The 20,890-nt window shown below is 54.3% G+C and overlaps 1 protein-coding gene across 12 annotated transcripts in view; it reads left to right on the top strand.

Annotated features, from left to right (window-relative positions):
* NIN (ninein) overlaps positions 1-20,890 on the top strand; it is a 65,040-nt gene that overhangs the window by 12,868 nt on the left and 31,282 nt on the right. For all 12 annotated transcript variants that reach the window (XR_008577404.1, XM_054827859.1, XM_054827867.1 and 9 more), the window contains exons 4-11: positions 7,222-7,391; positions 13,092-13,131; positions 14,705-14,895; positions 16,020-16,166; positions 16,931-17,098; positions 18,346-18,482; positions 19,920-20,060; positions 20,231-20,405. Coding sequence is in view for 11 of the 12 variants with exons in the window: in XM_054827859.1 (XP_054683834.1) it covers positions 7,222-7,391; positions 13,092-13,131; positions 14,705-14,895; positions 16,020-16,166; positions 16,931-17,098; positions 18,346-18,482; positions 19,920-20,060; positions 20,231-20,405 (1,169 nt within the window). In the remaining variant the exon portion in view is untranslated. The remainder of the gene's footprint in view (positions 1-7,221; positions 7,392-13,091; positions 13,132-14,704; positions 14,896-16,019; positions 16,167-16,930; positions 17,099-18,345; positions 18,483-19,919; positions 20,061-20,230; positions 20,406-20,890) is intronic.

Below are 20,890 nucleotides of genomic sequence, written 5' to 3' on the forward strand. Positions count from 1 at the left end.
AGTGCTTTTTATGTGCTGGGATAAATTCTGCTTGGATGCCCAGACCTGGAAAGAAGGGAGAGTTAAGGTCCGCTGCGGAGCCTTGTACCGAAGTGTTTTCTGAGCTATTATTTATTTATATGCCATTACCATGATCTAAATGCCCGGAGAGGCACGTGATGTCTGGGTGTAGACGGCTAACAGCACTTCAGATGCTCGAGATGTCCCATAGCTGCTAAATGGGCTGAGGTCTCTCTGTCCCACGACGTTTCTGGTGGCCAGGGATGCTTTAGGAGCTCTCCAGCTGCAGTAGATGGTTACGGGCAGGAAATCAAACGGTTGCTTTAATGCTGCCGCTGCTTTTTCCCGGCTGGGGCTTGCGCATCCCCTTGCCCTCCCCTCGAGCTGCAAGAAGCCCCAGCCTGGCGGGAGGATTTGCGAGCTCTGCCTCAGGGGAGCCTCCGCTCCGGGCTGAGTGGGCGGCAGCCGGTGCGTTCCTGCCGTGCCTCTGCCGGGGCCAGCGGTGGGATCTGTCTCGGGGGACAGCAGTGTCTTACTGCAAACCCGTGCTGCCTTTGGATGCTACTGTGGTTTTTGTGAAGGCTCTAAGGGGAAGCTCTGTGCAAGAGTTCCTCCTGGAGACGGGCTGCTGGACACAGCAGAACCCCTTCTGTCTAGCGCTGATTTTTGCTTTTTGAAGTCCGCTCTGTTTCCTTGTGCCTGAGGTGAGTGAGGTGAACTTGGTCCCGTAGGAAGCTACTCTGAGGTGACTGTATTTCTCCCAGGGGACAGTCAGACTGCCCCAAAGATGCTTCTTGGACAAGATGAGCCCTCTGACAAACCACGTTGGGGATGGTGGGAGAAAGCAGTGGGTGCTGCCAGCCCTCACTGCCCAGCTTTCTCCTTCCCTTTGTTTCAACGTGCCTTTAAAAAGTGGCTTTTTAGCCCTTCGTCAGGAACGAGGGTCACAGCTTCGGTGGGCTCCCCGTGCACGAGGGGCTGGTGGTGCTGGGAGCACTGGGGAGGTGCGGGGCCAGGGCTCCAGCTGGAGCCGGGGGCTGAGGTCTGCCTGGTGTCACACCTGTATGTAAATCCCTAATCCTGCCCGCGGAGTAGCGGGAGCACGAAATCCCCAAGGAGGAGAGGGAACTCCAGGTTTCCTCTCCTGGAGCATCAGTCTCAGCTGGAGCGTCCCATGCTCGAGAGCGCAGCCAGTCAGCAAAAAGACAATTTTCCCCCTTAAATAGGCTGCAAAAACCACAGCGCCCCAGAGATACAAGTGATGGATTATTATATTTTTCCACCCCTCGTTTCCAAAGCTCTTAACGCTTAGAAGGAGATGATAGGTGATGACAACTCTTGCACCTGGCATCCCTTAATGTGGTTTTCCTGCAGGTCAGTGGGCGCTCGGGAGCGAAGGGTCGGGTCTGCTGCGATCCCTTCGGCCCCTCGGAGAGGAGCTGGCACGGAACGGAAGGCAGCCCGGGCAAACCAGAACTAATCCAGGGTTCTGCATTTATCGGGGAATCATATGGCTGAGAAGCTCCGGGTTGATTTAAATATAAATAAATCTTCTAGAAATGGCTAAATTTGGGGTTATCGCAGGGGAAATTACAAACGCAGCTGGCAAGAGGCTGTGTCGGAGCTGGAGAGCCCTCCTTGGGGACACGTTTGTCAGCGGGGTTTTGCACGGCAGGTAATCAAAGGGCACGCGGTGCAGGTAGGGAGCCAGCACCGGGCTGGCCTGGGAGGCATTTATTTTTAATGCGTTTTGACAGGTCGGTTAATGCCAAAGTCTTTGGTGCTTTTAATTTAGATCAAACTCGAGATTTGGAGAACAAGCTGCTTTGTGCTGTTGGTGTCAAACTGTCAGTGACTGTGGAAATGCTGGTGTTACAGCCTGCCCCGGGCTTGGGAAAAATTGAGTTAAGAGCTCTAAATCATATCATTTAAATGAAAATTTAATTTGGGGGGGGGGGGGGGCGGGGAAGCACAGATTTGAAGGCTGTTTGCTGCATCTGGAGACTTTGCTGTGCAAGGAAGCAGCCGTGTGCCTTGATGCTGTGGTTTTACCCGGTGACTTGGGCGATGGGAAGGTCCCTGGGGTCTGCGAGCAGCCGGAGGGCTCGTGTCTTTGCTCTGCAAACCAGCTGCTCCCCTGCAGCCCTCGGACAGGCTGTGCGACACGGCAGGGGACACGGCAGGGGACACCATTGCTGTCCTCGCGGCTGCAGCGCAGCCTGGCTCGGGGAGGATGGCTCGGCACAAGGAGCCCGTGGGTGACGGAGCAGCCCCCGGGGTCACAGCGGGACCTGCAGGCTGGGGACAAGGAACCAAAACTGCCATGGGATGCAAAAGCAGTTCCTGCAGAAGTGGCTGGTGGGAATTTCCTTGGGTTTTTTTTTTTGGGGGGGAAGCAGCAGGTGGGAGAGACACTCAGGCTTGCAGAGAGCAGCTGACATCTTTATTTTTTTTTTTCCTTGGCAAAGCAGCTAAATTCCCTTTCCAAAGGGAAGACTGGCAGGGAGGATGGTCCTGGTGGACCGCGGGCGCTTTGCCTGGGAAGCAGCCCTGCAAACCAAGGCAGGCAGAGCTGCCGGCACTGCTGTCATCAGCTCTGTCCCCTCGAGGACGTTGGTGTGGGGACACAGACCCAGCTGTGAACCAGAGCATCGGCCAGCTGGGCAAACCCCAGCTCTTGCTGGGAAGCGGTGGGCAAAAAAAATGGGGGAGATTCCAGGAAAAGCCGAAAAAGGCCTGAATGTGTCTTAAAATAGTGGTTAATATAGCTCCTGCATGCAGATGTGCAGGAGTGTGGCTGCCGGGGAGACCCATCGCCCCCAGCAGCATCTCGGGGCTTTGCGGAGCTGCCTGACAAAGGTGGCGTGTGCGGGATAAATCGTAGCCCAAATTACCGGGGTTTGGCGCTCTGGAGCGATGCTGCGGTGGGGCTGGGGCTGAGCCCGTGGCTGCCGGGAGCCCCGTGGGACCCAGGCTGGATGCTGCTGCCACCGATGCTCTTTGTCCATGGGACACTGTAGCAGTGAGGGGGTGCCTGGGGCCATAAAATAGATTTGGGTGCGGGGGAGAGGAAAAAAAAAAATCAGTAAAGTGGGTGTTTAGGGGGAAAAAAATCAGGTGGGTTTTTTTTTCCTGCCCATTATGGCAAATAAAAAGTCAGCGCTGTGCATTGGAAGCCCGGATAGAGAGGGATTACCGGGGTGGAGCGCGGGATTACGGGAACACCCAGGACAAATTAAAGACGCCATCCTCCCTACGGTCACGAGGGGCTGCTGGATTTTTTCTTTCCAGCACGTGGAGACAACTGAGTTGCCCTCCCAAAGAGGAGCTGGTGGGGATGATGCCCTTGCAGGAATCCCATCCGTGGGGGAAAGATCTGGCTGCGGCTCCGCAAGCAGACCCGGGTGGGGACAGGTATAAAACCGGTGCTGCCGCTGGGACGGGGGTGATTTAGGTGCAGGCGATGCCTCTGGGACAAAATACCTTGGGTTTGGGTCATGGTGCCCTGGACGGGGTCCCCAGCAGCCACCACTCTTCTCCACCTCAGTCGCTGAGCCTGAAGTGTGAAGCGGGGACTAGGAGGAGTTTAAACAGTACCTGTGTCTCGGGGGATTGGGATTTAGCAGATCCTGGCCGCAACGTGCTTCACCCAACGGCAGGCTGTGTGCTGCCGCGAGGAGCATCCCTCCCTTCCGAACCGTAATCAGCAAAGAAATTAATTTTGCCTCTGAACGCCGGGCTGACAGGACGAGGATCTTCCTCCTCTAAACCCCCTTTTGTCTGCGCTCGATGGCTTTGATGCTGGGCCCGGGAAAAAGCTGCTCACCATCAAGGGGAGCCCCCCCTCCTTCCTCCCCAAGTATCTGAGGGCAGAGCAGGATTTTGAAATGACTTATCTAGCGCAGAAAGGCAGAAAATCAAGTGTAAATCTCTAACCATGGAGACGTTTAACTGCTGAGATGGACGGGGGGAGCGAGCCAGGGAATTGATGGCTTCTGTCTGCAGCGCTTAAATCAAGAGGGGTTCTTGTGAAATGCAGATTTAAGGTGGGATTTTTTTTTTTTTCAGGGGGCACTTTGGGGTCCACAACGCCCCCCCCGGGGCAGTGGCGTAGGGAGGTGAGAGGCTTGTTGTCTTGACGGCTCCCGCTCTCACCCCCAGCCCAGGGGCAGTTCGGGGGGGCAGATCAGACCCCAGTGTCTAATTAGGCGCCAGCTCCGGAGTGTGTGTTTTACTAAGCCCGTGCGTTGCCGAGGGCTGTAGGAAGCAGGGAGGGGGTTCGACCTATTTTCTTTTTTTTCTATTTTTCCCTTTCTTGATAGCTTGTCAGCCCCACAATGGCAAGAGCCTATGAGAAGCAGCATCTCACCTTGCTGCTGGTTGCAGAAGGGGGTACCAGAGGTACCACAGGTACCCTCTGCATTCAGTACCGGGGTATATTGTACAGTTTTGGGGATAAATAGCACACGGGGCTGTCTCATGTGCATCTGTCTCAAAAGAAGCATTGATTTTTGACATCTCCCTCCTGTTTCCTCATGTACCTTTGAAAGCACGTGGGGGTTGAGCAGCTCTTTCCATCCTTCCTCGTGAGTTTTGGCTTTGTGCTCAGCTTTCCCTAAATACTGGGGATGGTGGGAACATCAAGGGCACCAGCTGCTGTGCCGAGGGTTCGCCTTGGGAAAGCGGGAGGGCGGAGGGGCTCAGAGGATGCTGCGTGTACGGGAGGTATCCATGCACACCCAGTCCGGAGATGATGATGCGCGGGGCTTTCTGCAAAGGAGACGGGGCCGTGCCCAGGGATGGGGCCGCAGGATGTGATCCCTTACACCGGTGAGGTGCCCGTGGCCCTGTAACACGAGGGCTTTGTTCTGCACCGTGCGCTTGTCGGCCGTCGGCATGAAGGTGCACGAGGGCTTGCGGGGGAAGAGCTGTAACCCAGTGTTAACGAAAGCACCCTGGCTCTTGAAATGGGATTTTGGGGGTGCCCGAGCTGGGGTGCCCTCGGTAGCTGGGCTCAGGCACGGCCTGTTTCAAAGTCAGAGCTTTGCAAGGCAGGAGCAAACTTTCTGCTCCTCTCAAACTGTGAAGGGTCACCTTTCCCTCCCAGGGATGTTCTCAGCCTTCATAATTTTTTAAGTGCAAAGGCAAACCAAGCACCCCCAGGTGCTCAGACCAAAGAGGAGAGAGGGCAATCAGCTGCCAGCCCTCAAATGCTTAAAACACAAAAGCGGGGAGACCCTCCCGCTCCCCGCTTGCAGGGTGGCATGGCGTGAAGGCACCGATGTTTCCATGGACAGCTGGATTTTCAGCTGCCACCGTGGTTAAACACACTCCCGGGGAGGGGTTGGGAACAGGACTCTTCCGAGCCTTGGGAAATCCAGAAGGCAATTTAGCCATAGCGTCATTACTGCTAAATATCGGCTTCTTTTCCCCGCCACGTCTTTGCAAAGACAGGTGTACGTGGAGGTGCGTTGCTGTCTGAGAGGAGGAAAAATTATTTAAAAAAAAAAAACCAAACAACAAAAAAACCCCCCAAAAAACCAAACCAAACCCAATCAAAGCCCCCCAGCCCTCTTCTGCAAGGGCGCGGAGATGGCAGGGAGAAAATAAATGGGTGAATGAGTAGCCGCAAATATTAGCATTTCAGAGAGAGCTGCTCGATGGAGATTGTTCACCACCGGGCAGGCTTTAATAGGAGTGATAAGGTTTGCTTTTGTTCTCGGGCTCTTACTTAATCAGCCTGTCTCATTGCGATTTTTCTATCGGCGCACTTCATCACGCAACTTTCATGTGCGAGTCCCAGCTGCAGCAAATCTTGTTAAAATGGCCTTGTTCAAACACGGGCGCCGGGTTTGTTCCCTAGAGCTGCAATATGGATGGATGGAGTGCGAGGCTGGAGGAATCAAAGGACTCCTAGTCCCGTGTATTTTATAATTCATTGCATAGCTAAGTTGCAGAATATTTTTTTCCTCTAACAAGCTTGAAGCTTTCTTCCATATCTAAAGGAATATTATCCAAGGAGGCGTTTGGGCAGGGGGGTTTAGAGACCCGCTGCTTTCTGTGTACTGTTTGTCAATGATTGAACGGCTTCCCCGCACCTTATTAGTATTGTGCTCTTGCATTTATTTTGTACCGGAGCGCTCTGCAAATAAAATTTTTAAAAGCTGCTGCTCTTGCCGCTGCCTCGGTGCCCTGCAAGTGGCGGAAAATAAAGATGATCGAGTCCTGGGGGGGTTTCGACGGTAAGGTTAGCAAATACTGAAACAAAGCACAGCGGAGAGCCTTTCCCTAATTGAATCCCTGGTTAATTTGGTCCTCCGTTTAATTTGCCCCTTGCTCCAGACGTCAGATGATTCTCACTGAAAATAGCCCAAAACGTGCTTTTTTTTTTTGTGTGTGTGTGTGTTTTGTTTTGATCCCCGTCTGCGAGTGTTCCCGGATAATTCAGTCCCCGAAGGCAGGAGCTTGCTGCAGGAAGCTGGAGCCGGGGAATGCGAGCGGAGCCCCCTGTAATTAGATGACGACTCCAAAGGGTTATTTAGACCTTGCAGTTGGCATTAGTTGCACAGCACAAGCTGGGACCTGCCCCGCCATGGCCCCGATCAGCTGCTCGTGTTGGCCCCCGGGAGACGTTTGCCTCTAAACTTGCTCAATTTTTTTTTTTTTCCACTTGCCCGATTGTTTTCACACTTTTAATCGAGCTGTGATTTAAATCCACCGAAAGCACCGGCGGTCGCCCAGGTGTCTGCATAATCTGGAGACTTGAGCTGCCTAAGTGCAATGCTGTCCCTAATTAAACCTGCCCGTCGCCGCTAATGAAGATTAGCGCAAGGAGGAGAGACCTAATTGACTTTCCATCCGAGGCTGCGTTTGCAAGGTTGAGGGGGGTTTGTTCCCCATCCTGTTAACAGAGGAATCTGTTAAACTTGATCTGGGGATTGGGGAAGGGCGAGGAAGATGGAGCCCTGATTCCACTTTGCAGCAGCATTGTTTTGGTTTGGGTTTTTTTGGGAGCAGGACCGATTCCAACCCATCGGACCTGATAGCACGGTGAGGGTAACGCTCCTGGAAAGGAGCGAGCTGCTGGTGCCTGCCTGGGGGGGAAAGGTGGTGGCAATTCGTGCTCAAAACACTGCAGCCAAACCAGTCCTTTGCCCTGGGATGCCAGACTGGATCCGCAAAAATCGCGTTACCGATGCACTTTGTTCTTGAATTTCACAGATTCTTCCCCAGAAGCGCAGCCCAAGTACATCAAAGGCAGCAAACGCTACGGCCGGCGGTCCCTGCCGGAGTTCCAGGAGTCGGTGGAGGACTTTGCCGAGGTGACCGTCATCGAGCCGCTGAGCGAGGAAGCGCCTTCCCCGCACATCGCTTCCAGCGGCTGCGAGGAGGTGAGCGGGAAGGGGCCGGGTGCTGGGGTGAGCCGTCCCGCCAGACGTCGCTGCTCCCCATGCCATCCTCAGGGGGTTTGGATATCCTTGGGGTCTTGCCAGCGAAGGCGATGGTTGTCCTCCTCTCCTGTCCCCAGCGATCAGCCGTGCCAGGCGGCACTTCCCGTGGGAAGCCAGGAGGAGCCGAGCTCACGCGGCGGCGCGGTGACGTGCACCGGCTACCGGCGCCGCCGGCCTCCCTGCGCTCCTGGCTGTGGCGCGGGCCAGCAATTAAGCGAGGGCTGTAACGTTGCCTCCGTGGCTAACGAAGTATGGACTGGGAGCTAAGCAAGCAGAAGGAGCGCGTCCTCATCCATTAGTTCATCCGCAAAAACCCCGGCTGTGGCTCCGATCCCCTCCAGAAGAGGGGATGGGGGAAGAGGGGCGGTGAGCGGCAGAGCTCCGCAGCAGGCGGCTGCCTTGGGACGGTGCCCTAAATCCAGAGCCACCACCTTCTCCGCTCAGTCCTCCGTGTTTTATTTTCCCAGCAAAAAGCTCGTGCGCCCCAGCACCAAGGGAAAAGGCTGACTGCCCCAGGAGCTGCACGCCTCTCGGCAGCTCCCCATGCCCCGTCTATGCCTGTGCATGTGCTTGCTCAAAAACCTAAATATTTTTTCCCCCTGGTTTTGTGATCAAAACTTGCAGTTCTTAGTGCTAGCGCTTTCACCCTCAGAATCTCTTCTTGCTTCTCCGGACCAGAAAAGCAAAAGGCGAAGAGTGGTTGGGTTTGTGGCACACGTTAGCGTACGGCCACAGCAGCATTTCCCGGGAGCTGGGCTCGTTCCAGCCTGCCCCGGTTTGCCAAGTTTTGTCAATTCAGTGGTGCGTGTTCAGGAGCGTGCGGTGGGAGTTTTCCAGTGGGAAGGAGAAATGCTGCTGCTTTCTCTTCTCCTGTCTCCACTTGTGCTTTCCTAGAGATGGGGGGGCTCCGCAGCCACCTGCATGGGGAGGGGTGCCCAACCCTGCGTGGGGAAGCAAGGGAGAAATTGCCAGGTTTCCAGTGTTATGCCTATGCAGCTGAGCTTAAAAATACATAAAAATACTTGAAGAAAAGTGTTTGGTTTTTTTTTCCACCAGACCCAGCTTCTTTACCCTGTTCTCAGCAGCCTTTGCTCGCCACCACGGGGATGCTCATCCATCTCCTGGTGCTGGCCACCCGGGCTGCCCTGACCTTGAAATCAATGTTAATCTGCCCACGAGCCCCAGGGAAGCGATGCCCTCGATAGAAGAGGCCACTCTATTCTTACTCCTCTGTTTTAGCTGTCAAGGAGATGTAAAAGGCTAGTCCGTTAACAAGGTCAGCCAATTAACTCAACTGGTACGTAACCACGCTGGGCTCCCTGTTGGCTGAATCAGTCTCCTGGTGGGACCTCTTGTTGCACCTTTTGGAGCAGGTGGGATGCTTAATTCTCTTGCAACTTGAGCAAAAATCAGGATGAATTTGGAAAATCCCCGTTTTTCATCTTTATCAGCATCAGCATCTCATCTCTAAAAGATGATCCTCTTGGTATGCATGGAAATTAGTTGCTTGAAGGCGTTGGGGGTCCCCGGGGCTGAAACACCGGGTGGTGTTGGAGACTCCTGAAGCATTGACTTCTCGGGGCTTGGCACAACTAGCAGCCTTTGCCCGGGTTTCTCCTGCTGCGCGTATAAACACGCCGCTGCCTGCGCTCCGCGAGCCTGCCTCCGGCCCGGGGTGTTTTGCTGGCCTGAGAACTGGGGCAGTGTGGCTTAATTGGTGCTTTCTTTCAACCAGTGCCAATTAAAAGGGCTCAGGCTCTGTCTGAGAGGCTTCCTTCCCCTTCTTGTCTCTGTAAACACGAGAGGAGAGGCTGGAGGGCTGGTCTGTGCGGGGGATCGGCTGCCCAGAGAGGTTCTGCCACCTCCATCCATGGTGGCTTTTCCAGGTGTCGCTGGACAAAGTCATGAGCAGCCGGGTCCGAATTCCGCGTTGACCCCGCAGCGAGCAGAGGGTGGCGTAGGGACCCCAAGGTTCCCTCTGACCCGTGTGAGTTTGTCCCCACGGATGTTACTAGGCTAATGGGTGATGAGAAACGAGCGGTTCTGGCAGCTTTATGGATGTGGTGCTGGTGGAGCTGCAGCCACGAAAGCCTCGAGGAATGCAGTGTGAAAGCTTGTGGTGGTTGAAGGTGTGCACCTCTGGCCCCGGCTGCCACTTGAGCTTGTTTGTCTCTTGCTACAGGTGATGGGTCTTGTTGGGCTTTCAAACCCACAGCAGCTGAGGGCTGGCCAAGCGTGCTTGGGAAGTGCCGTGACCTTGCTTTCGTTTCCTTTTCACCTTGCGTTACACCCGACGATGATCTGTGCCGTGGTGGTGGTGTAGGGTTGGGGTGGGGAGCAGGTTTGGTGGCCGTGGGGTACCGACGCCAAGCTAGTGGTGGGGCAGCAGCACCCTTTGGCTCCCGGGTGCCCGGCAGCACACCCCTGGGTACGCAGCCAGCCTTCAGGCCATGCTGGCTTTCAGACCTCAGCGCAGGGCATCTGTCCTCTCCCCTTCCCCAGCTGCTGGCTCTGCTCTGGGGAAGGTCTCTCCTACTTGCAGGTTGTAGAACCCGCTGCCATGGCCCAGCTCTGTCCCTTCAGTGCCCGCCAAAGCCACTCGCTCCCCAGACATCCGTGTGTTTGCTTCTGCGTAGAGCGGTTTCCAGCGTGGCATGGCCTCGGAGCAAAACCTTCTGGGGGGGGTCAGGCTGAAACTCTTTGTCTTCAGGTCCTCGATGTACAAATGTGAGGCTCCCGAAGCGCAACCGTGCTGTGAAGCCGGGATCCGCAGATAACGGCTCGGGGTAGCGCTCGTTCCCCACCGAAGGTGCGTTTATGATACGACTCTGGTGCTTTGCAGCTGAAGGCGACTGGCAAAGCGGGGTGTGAAGATCTGCCGTCTTTCAGGGGGGTCTGCTCCAGCTGCTCAGACTAGGGAGCTGAGCTCTGGGCAAGCACGCAGAGAGGGGAGAACCGGGGGCCGTCGGCGTTGGTGCGAAGGCTCACCTTGCCGCGTGCAAAGCAGCACAGGCTCAGCGCGCGCTCCTGATCGTCATTTTAATTAGCGATATATTCTGGCAGAGAACAAAGGTCTGTCTTGCTGAAGCAGATGGCGGCGGGGGGGGGAGAGGTTGCTGCCTTATTATGGGGAGAGGCCACCGCGAGCGAACGGCACAGGCTGCAGATGCTCGCCCGGGCCCCGAGCTGGAGGGCGGTGGGCATTGAAAGCCGCGGCCATCTGCTCCTCGGCACGGCCGAGCACGCGCCTGCCCAAATAATAACGCATTCCTGGGATCGCCGCTCCCACGCGCGGCCCGGCGATGTGTGTGACCCACATCCAGCTGTAGCACCGCCGGGGCCGGGGAAACAATGCCGTGCCTGACACGGGGACGCGCAGGCCCCCCGCGTCCGCCCCGGCCCCTCTTTGTCCTCCCACCGACGGTGGCCGACCCTGAGCCCCCGCCGCACAAAGGGACCCCCTCGCCCTCCGCGGCGGGGTCCCGGCACGGGGAGGGAGGTCACACAAGCTCCCCGGGGTCGGTGGCAGTGGGTTATCAGCCTGCAGCCCCCCCCTCCCCCCCCGCCACATTCAGCCTCTTGAGGTTGTTGGTATTTATGGAGTTACCGCGTGCTGTGGTTTGGGGCTCTTGGTTTTGAGGCGAGTCCTTGAAGCGAGAGGGTCTGGTGCTAAGTAGCTTAGATCTGATTCTAAATAATAATATATACGTTGCTTATGCAAAAAGACTTGGATGCAGCAGTGGATTCCCCTTCTGAGCATCGCTGCCCAGAGTCCCCTCGGTGCCCCCCGCCAAGGATGAGTGGCTGCAGGGCACCCAAAGATACCTTTTCCCAGCACCAAGCTGGCCATCGCACACGTACAGGCACTTCTAGGCGGGGATGGTGTGAGCTCATGTATTTTTGGGAACGTGGGCCGTTTTCTGCCGTTGCAGATGGTAACTTGACGGTACCTGTTGCCTCAGCTCCTGCTTTTTTGTGTGCTTGTCCTGATGGTTTATCAGGCAAACCAGGAATCTGCCACCCCAATGCCTCCATGGTGGTGCTAGCACTTGTTTGGGCCAAAATCTGCAGCTTTCTAGTGCAGCATTATATACATTTTTGGCTTTGTCCAGAACATCCAGCAGAGCTGCAGGCCGATTTCTGCCTGAAGCCTGGCTGGGAAAGCAACGGTGAAGCCTGCCTCTCCATCCAAGGCTCTCCCCAATTCCTGCCCTGTGACCAGCCCCGAAAGCAGAGGGGTGCGTCGAGATGCTGCAGCAGCAGCAAAAGACCCTTGTACGGTCCAGCAGATGAAACGGGAGCGAGCAGCAGAGCTAAAAAAAGTCCGGTGACCTAATCCAGTTTCCATGGTAATGTTGTAGATTAATGGCTTTTAGCTGTAATCTGAATGAGATGTATTGAACTTTTATATGATGATTTAGAGCCTCTTTATGTCCTGGGTGACTTTGACTTCAAATCCATCAGTCACGTGCATGCAGAAGTATCCGCTCGTAACGGTGGAGCAGTAACATCTGCCGATGCTGTTGCTAAACCAGAAATTAATATCGCTGAGCGTCGCGTGTGAGTAAATACCCTCGGCTGGTACAAGGGAGGTAGAGACGAGACAACATGTAGTACACGTGGAAATCATTTTAAACAACGTACTTCTGCCCTGCTCCTGCTGCCACCTAAGCTGATGTGGTATTGCCACAGAGGAAGCGGCATGGCTTAAGACCAGCAAAGAGTATGTTTTTTGTTTTTTTTTTCCTCTAGCTAGCTCAGCAGAGAGCTTGTTGGCAGCACGGCTCCATCTCCTGACCCAGAGCTGCAGTTAGTGGAGGTGTTTTGGAGTGCAGGCTGCTGACCCTCTAGCTCTGCAGGCAGAGGGGTGCCCCTTGTCAAAAGGGAAAGCATAAAGCAACAAAAGCTTCATCTCCCAGACCGCACGTGCTCTGGGAGCAGATGTCCCCATCACGCTCACGTGGGTGGGCTCCCTGCGGCTTAATTACCTGCCGTGGATGTCTGTTCACTGGTGTCCAGAACTCCCAGGCTCTGCGGCTGGCGTGGGTGGCGCGTAGGGCTGTGGGATGGTGCTGTGCCACGCAAATATCTTCCAAGGGCTCCCCACGATGGGGATGCTCAAGACTCTGTGTGCTGTGCTCGTGTCCTGGCTTGCAGGCTGGCTGCGTACGAGATCCACGCGGGCTGCGGACAGCTGTTCTGCAATGGGGAGGTAGGGTGCTGGAAGGAAAGGGTAACCCAAACTCAGGTGGTGGCTATGCACAGCCCATGACCTGCCCTGCATCCTCATCGACCGTCGATACCTCTAAGACAAGCGGCATGGTTTGCTTGGAGGGCAAATCTCTCCCTCCCCATCAACCTGCCGGACTCTGATCTGTCACTTCTTGTGGGTCACTCGTGGGGCTTTAGGTGTCTTTAGCCGCAGCTGTGGCTTATCCTCGCCGAAGAACCTCGCGTGCCAGAAAAAGGCAGCATCAAAGAGCTGTGGCTTGTCAGCCCAGCCTGTGGGGAGTCAGGAGATGAAAGCCTGGCGGCATCGCTGGAGCCCTGTAGCTTGTTTGATGCTGATCGCAGAGTCTCTTTCATATGGGTGATGTCTTGCAATAGTAATAACTCAGGAACCTTTTGTTTTCTCCCCAGCACTGGAAGACGCGAGACAGCGAGGAGTATGAGGCCGAGGGTAAGAGCAAACCCCAGCATTTGTAAAACCCCAGCGCTTGTACGGGCTTATTATCTTTTCAGCTTTGAAGATGAGTCCGAGGAGCACTTTAGGATGGTCCCAGGCCGGCTGGGTGCGCTGAGCGGTCCCAGCCTGGTGCAGTGCAGAGCTCGGGAAGGCGTGCGTGGGGCAAGCAAGCCCCGAGCTGGGAATGAAAGCTAAAGCAGGGCTCCTCGGAGGGCACAGTCTTGTGCCTTACTCTCTCTGCCCTCTTTACTTCCTCCTGCCCGGCACAAATGCTGCCCCGCTGTGTGTGCTCCCGGTCTCCCTGGCCCCAGCACCCCTAGAGCAGCAGCCGGGGGTGGTCCTGGTCCCCAGTCCTGCCCTGGGGGCTGCTGGCTGTAGTGGAGCACTGTAGGCACTAGATGTCAGCACGGACCAGTCGTTAAATGTTTCCTAATTGTCCCGTAAGGGAGAGCGGGGTGACCCCCGGGGTGCGGAGAGATCCTGCCCTGCTCCTTGTCCCACATGGACACAGCTTTCGGGGCTCGGGGACAGCAGTGGGGACACGTCCCGCTTTGCTCTGGGATGTGGCTAAAGGTTCGGGCAGGGATGCTCGAGGGGGACCCCGCAGCGTTGGCTAGCAGTGTCACAGCAAGCTCCTCTCAGCGCTTCTCCTGGCACCGGGCTGGCAGGCTTTGGCACTAACCCGCAGCACACCAAGATGCGTTTAGTTGCTTCGACACCTCTTCTGTATTTCAGCCGCTCTCTAACCCCTACCCCACCCAAAGGGACTAAATTTTTGCTCCACAACCTGCTTTTTCCGGCCCCAGAGTGAGGTAGCGGGTGCAAGGAGGTGGCCTCTCAGCAAGCTCTGGCTGTTTTGTGTCTAGTGAGCGTTTCCAGCTGGGTGAGACTGCTGCTCTCCAGGCATCTGCTGGAGGTAGAGGAAATGTGTTCAGCTGAAGGCTATCGGGTTTTTCCCTTCCCCTGAAGGGGTGTTTGGAAGTACTTGGATCAAAACATACACTGCAGTTTACATTCAAAGGGTATGGGAGTTTGGGCAGGTCCACCTGGGAGGGCAGGGTGACGTTAATGGAGACAGGCAACCCCTGAAGCTCTCGACCTAGTCAAGGATATGCAACTTGCTCGGTCCTCTCCCTTGATCCCATAACTGCCCGGAAGAGGAGGAATCCCTTCTCTGTCCATGCCAGCGGCCGAGGTGGCAGGGCTGCGCTTCCCCTGGCCACCAGTTCACATTGGCCATCGGACTCATCCACATCGCCGGAGATCTCCTGGCCATGGTCCTGGCTGCAGCTCACCCTGCGCCTGGACTCAGGGCTCCCTCGCCTGTGGTGGCACATGCGAGTTGAATGCTGAGCAGGATCTGCTCCTTCTGGTAGGGTCTGATAGCCAGAATTTGTCGTACCTCAAAATTACAAGTGCTCTGTGCAGGATGAGGTAGGGCAAACGGTCCTGTGGGGTCTAAGCAAGGAGGGAGGGGGTGCCCGCTGCCCCGTGACGTGCAAAACCCCACGAGGTCTTCTGGTGATCACTCACGGGCAGAAACCGGAGCAGTTTCCCCCATTTCCAGGGCAGCTGCGCTTCTGGAACCCGGATGACCTGAACGCCTCCCCCGGCACCTCGCTGCCCACCCCGGACTGGATAGAGGAGAAGCTGCAGGAGGTCTGCGAGCACCTCGGCATCACCAGGGACGGCCACTTGAACCGGAAAAAGCTCGTCTCCATTTGCGAGCAGTACGGGCTCCGAACGGCAGCCGGGGAGGTGAGTGGCCAGGTACGGACCCGCTTACACCAGCGCACGTGCCTGGATTTTTAGCGTGGTCCCCGCAAAGCCTGTCCTGCAGTTGACCGGAAACCTAAAGCACAAGTGCTGGTTGGAAGGTGGTTTCCAGCTCGCAGCTTTCCAGTGAGTTTGCTGGTGTCGAACCATCAGACGTGGGAGGCTGCTCTAGTAGAAGGCAGCTGCCAGACTTACTGACACCGTGGCGTGCGTGTCTTCTCACGCAATCGCAGAGTCAACTGGAATTTAAAAACATATCCTAGATTCCAAGCGTGTCTTCTTAATCCCAGAAATCTTCTAGCTAGACAGTAAATATGAGTTAAAATATGCATACGTGGTTGCTTCTGACTTTGTGAAGGCCTCTGGGCTGTTTCTGTCCTGCAGGAAGAGTCCATGAGAAAATTATTTCTCTAGCAAAAAAGTCTCTTGTCAATTTAGGATTCAGTTTTATAAAAAAAAAATCAGACTGTTTTGCATCTTAAAATAACATGGCTTGTAATAACTTCCTTCATAAAGCAGGTATTTCTGAGCAGGTATTCCTTTGCAGCATTTGCAACAAAATGTTTTCAGGATCTTAAGGCAGAAAATGGAAAAAAAACCCCTGTAGACAAAGAAATAGTAAGGGACTACCCTTAACATCTCTAGTCCTAATAAGGTTGATCTTGCTTTTCAGAAAGCAGACTGCTCTGAAGCATAAACCAGATTTATTATAACCTCGCGGTGTCTTACTGTGGGGTTTTTTTGCCTGGTCACTTCAAGCTGCTGGGGTTTTGGCTTCCATCTCACTACCTTGCACTGAATTCCTGTGGTCACCCTGTCTCGAGAGCAGAATGAAACGAGGTTTTTTTTTCATGCTGCCTCGCAAGATGGAGGCTTACACGCTTTTACAGGCAGGATTTTAGGAGTGTGTGTGGTTCTGCAATTTTCTGGATGGAGATTGCTCTACCAGTGTTGCAGTGTACCAGGTAACTCTTGCTTCTTTTTTTTTTTTTTTTTTTTTTTTTTTTTTTGAGTCTTAGGGAATAGGATGTTTTCTGCTGTCCCAAATTGTTACCGCGGTGGTTTTGGCAATAGCAGCTGTGATTCCTATCCCCTGTCGCTTGCAGGTGCTTGAAGAGGTGCTCCATAACCTGGAGCAAGACGGCACCATGAGCATAGAGGACTTCTTCTACGGCTTGCTTAAAAACGGAAAGTCGCTGACACCCTCGGCGTCTACTCCATACAGACAGCTGAAACGACACCTCTCCATGCAGGTGAGGAGCTGAGGCGGATCCTGGGGAAAAAGCAGGAGGAAGGGGAGAAATCCTGGGCGAATTCCACCTAGCCTGTCTCCTCCTCTTCCTCCCCATTTGTCCCTGTGGTGGGGCGGCTGCGACGGTGGAGCTGCTGCAGGCTTCCTCTGGATGTGCTGGGGTGTGGGGGGGGGGATAATGCAGAAAACACCCTCATGGTAAAGGGGAGGTGGCTTCTCTTGAAAGTCAGGTGCCGTGGAGATGGCTCTTGCAAGCTGTGAAGTGCAGTAAGTAAATAGCATAAACCGACTGCAGGGGGAAGCGGTGGCCTGGGCTAGAGCTGGAGATCGTGGGCATGCAGGTCCTGCAGCTCTTCTTTCAAAAAATAAAAATTAACGTTTGAAAGCTGCTACCCATCTCTGCCCGGAGGCTGGGGGCTACAGCAAAGGTACCTGTGCGCGTACTCCCTGCGGGCTTCTGAGGGGAGCTGCCGCTTGAAACCAGAAACGGACAGTGGAAACTGCTTTGGCAGCATCGAGGGCAGCTCTGAACTGTTGCTCCTCGGATTTATTTTAAATCTGAAGCGCCTGGCTGCGCCGCGGTGCCGTGAGGTCAGGGGCAGCGTTCCCGCCGGGTATTTGCTTGGCAGGGAGGAAAAGCAGACCTTAAGCCTTAATCTCCAGAGTACCGTTAGCAAAATTACATTTGTAAGCCTTTCTTGTGGCGGGGTGGCCAGACGCCTGGCTCTGGCCACCCTCTGGACACCCTCTCCCCTCTCCCCGCAGTCCTTCGATGAAAGCGGGAGGCGCACGACCACCCCCTCGGCCATGCCCAGCACCGTCGGCTTCTGCCTCTTCTCCAGCCTGGATGATGGGATGGGCTACGGCTGCGTGGAGGGCGTCCTCGACTGCTGGCACCAGGAGGGCATAGAGAACAGCCAGGAGATCCTGAAGGTAACTGGCAGCTCCATCTCACCCCTTTTATTTGCCTTTTTTTTTTTTTTCCCCCCTGGTGTGGGATGATGAACTGTTGCTGGATTCCCCCCCCCCCACCTTTAAAATTCCCAGTACTAGCAACAAGAGTTCTGGGAAATTTCCAGTAATTTCCTTTATTGAAATGTTGGTGCATCCCAGAGAGCTAGAAGTTAATGATAAAAATGTAAAGTGTCTTCCAGCGTTGCTCAAAGAGGTCACCTATATTTGTAAAAAGCAATTTAATTCCTTTACCTCACTGAATAGCTGCACCTGCAAATCTTTTAGCACTGGGATGACCTGAATTATTGCTTGTGCTGAGGTGGAAGACAGCACTTGAAACCCTGCCCAGTAATTAGTGGTTTATTATATGGAGTAAAAGGGTAATGTGGGTTGCAAATTGGATACCTGAAGTAAACCCCTTCCCTGTCCATCTCACGAGAAGCCACGGATGGGAAAAGATAATTTCATGTGTCTGTCCCGAGCCCATCGCTGGATTCCCGGCAGTGATGACGGCATTTAACATCCGCGTGGATATTGAACATCCGGGTTGTAATAAACTCTGCCATTGCTCCGGCTTTAAAACTCACTCGTAGCCTGGGCTCGTGTGGGCCACCTCGATCACCCGGCGCTGCTTTCACCAGGCTCGCGTGGGACACCTTTACCTTCTCTGCTGCTTTGCACGGTAACTCGCTTTGTTACCGGCGACGCCGGGGTGGTCGCTCCAGCGTTTCAGCCCCAGCACTAGCCCTTCTGCGCTCCCGCAGAGTTACCTTGAAGGAAAGTACGCGCAATTGCCAATAATTTATTTTCGAAGAGGTGGGATCTTTGCTATCAAATGCCCCCTTCCGTGTTGTCTCCACTGCAAGAGCTGGTTTTGTTTAACATGAACATCTTCAGCCGCTTTCTTGCAGTAGTTGTATGTGTAAAAAGCGTACTTAGGTGCCCTAGAGAATGAATACTTTTAATGAGGCGTGGGCTTAATTTCCTGTTGGTCTTGCAGCACAACCAGGACACTTTCCATCTCCGCAGCTGGCAGCAGCTCTTTAACGTAGGAAGGTGGCGGAGATGTCTGCTTTATTGCCCCAAAGCCGTTCGTGACAGATTAATCAACAAGCAAAGATCTTTTCTGAGCTCCTCATCTTATTCTGTCACTTCGTGTACAAATGTCTCCAGGCTCCTGCGGGGCGGGAAAGCTCGTTCTGCTCTAACGAGGTGTTGTTTTGCAGGCTTTGGATTTCAGCTTGGATGGGAAGGTGAACTTGACGGAGCTGACGCTGGCACTAGAAAACGAGCTTTTAATAACGAAGAATGGAGTCCACCAGGCAGCCCTGGCAAGCTTCAAAACGGAGATCAGACACTTGCTGTAAGTCACCAGGATCGCTGGCTCTGCCGCTTCCTCTCTGCCCTCTGCGTTTGGCCAAGCAGGACGTTAAGTGGCAGCTGATTAACGGCAGGTCGTAGCACCTCTCCGAGCGGCACTGCCGTTTCGCTGCAAGGTTAGGTTCTCCGTTAGCTTGGTCAGAAACTTTCAACTCTCTCGTTTTGCATGGGTAACACTCTCAAACTGGTTTTTTTGGGGGCTATTGCAGGGGGGAAAAAAAAATATATTTTAAAAATCAAAGCAGCAGGCTGTTTCCAGCCCCACTCTGCAATCTGGAAACGGCCATCAATAACCGCTGCAGATTGCAATGACCAAGGAATGCAAATCTTAAGACAGAGGCTGGTGCAACATGATGAGCAGTGCCGTTAATCCTAACTGGTTTCTTGCAGTAGTGTTACGTAGGTTTTGCCACGTGCTAGAGGTGTGGGTGAGGTACGAAACCACCACGCACCCCCAGTTTTTTCATGTGAAAGTCAACAGTTTGACTCTGCACTGGACTTGCCGTGCGGGCTTTTCCAGTGAGAGAGCGTAGGAGATGGGAAACATTTCCCTGTAGGTATATTTATTAATTTATAAATTATGTACACGTACTACTGAAGCTCAAATGCTTCTTCCCACACACCGATGGATCATCTTGCCCGCCCCACTTTGGAGCCCCCTGCTCGAAGCATTGCACCCTCGGTTTTGCGTTGGTTCGTTCCCGGTGTGGGACTGTGGCGTCCACCTGCCACGTGCACAAGCTCCAGTTGTCCCTGGTGGCTTGTGTGCGCCGTGTATCTTTCGATAGCGCTGGTGTTTATCAGCTTACGCATCCACCTCCGTGCAATACAATAGATGACTTTTGCCGGTCATTAAGACCGCACGTGTTCTGTTACTTGTTGGCTTGTCGCTTGTGCTTGCGAGCTGCTCGCTTTGCTCGTGTGAAACCTCACAAGATGCAGCTTCCCGCTGTTTGCTTGCATCGACGTGTCTAAATACCTTTTTACATTCACTCGGTGGAGAGATTTGTTGTCGAGTTCCCATCAAGGAAGCTGCTCAACGTAGCAGATTTTACAAGCTTGTGATCAAAACCAGGTTGGAGGTAGCGTAAGGATGAAGCGGTAAAGGTAATAAAGCGATGAGAACAAGTAAATGGGGCAGAAAGGGGCCTGGCAAAATGGCACAACGTGGCAACTGGGGGGGGGGCAAGACCACAGCTGGGGAGTTTGTTGTTGGGGCCTCGGGTCCTCAATGGGGATATCAAGACAGGTCCAGAGCTATGTGTGCGAGGTCATATCTGGTGGCTAAACCCGGCTGATGGTAAAAGACCCTTGGAGAGCTTTCCGAGCTGTTCTTCCCCACCAAGTCTCTTGCAACAAGTACCTTCTCTGGGGGAGCTGGGAGGGGTGACCTAATCCAGGGCGGCTGCGCTTACCCTAGGGAGCGGGTTGACCAAGTGGCCAGAGAGAAAGAGAAGCTGCGGTCGGACTTGGAAAAAGCCGAAAAGCTGAAATCCCTGATGGCCTCCGAAGTGGACGACCACCATGCTGCGATCGAGCGCCGGAACGAGTACAACCTCAGGTACGGTGTCCCGGTTCACCCCTCCCCTCTCCTTAGGGATCACTGCCGCGGCACTGCAGGGACTCTGACGGAGGCGGTGGCTTCACGCCTGCTGATTATACCACCAAGCTTCACTCGCAGCGGAATCTGTTCCTTCTTACGAGCTCTTCTTACCTCCGATGCCTTCACAGGAAGCTGGACGAGGAGTACAAGGAACGAATTGCAGCTTTAAAGAACGAGCTCCGGAGAGAGAGGGAGCAAATCCTGCAGCAGGCTAATAAACAGCGGCTGGAGCTGGAGCAGGAGATAGAAAAGCTGAAAACTGATGAGAACTACATCCGGGACCGCCTCGCCCTCTCCCTGAAGGTAACGGGGACTAAATGCAGCCGTGGTTTTCCCCCCAAAAGGCAAGGATGCCCAGGAGCCTTGTTGAGGGGATGTGTCGCAGTGCGTGCCGGGCTAGTTGAAAGTGATTTTGGTGGTAAGATAGAGGCGCGTCCGTGAGAATCGGTTTTTGGGTCACCTTGGATTTGTAAGGCTCCGTTTCAAATCTCTGCTGCCATCGTGTGCAGCGTGTGCATGAGTACAGCTATTGGATGGGCTGTCTGCCTCGCTGGCTCCTCGGCTGTCTAGCAAGAAGATAATACGTCTTGACAAAGTTTAAAATATTGCTTTAAACCCCCCCAAAAAACCATCTCTAAAGCAAGGTTGCTGTTAAGCCTTTTGATAATTTATCTGCTGCATAATGCAACGGTATCACCCATGACCCACAGATTCACATCCTTTTCCTAGATTTTCTTTAGAAAACACTTAAGTCACAACTCTTATCTGACCACTGCCTTACCATAGAA

This window comes from Grus americana, chromosome 5, assembly GCF_028858705.1.
Source record: "Grus americana isolate bGruAme1 chromosome 5, bGruAme1.mat, whole genome shotgun sequence".
NCBI lineage: Eukaryota > Metazoa > Chordata > Aves > Gruiformes > Gruidae > Grus > Grus americana.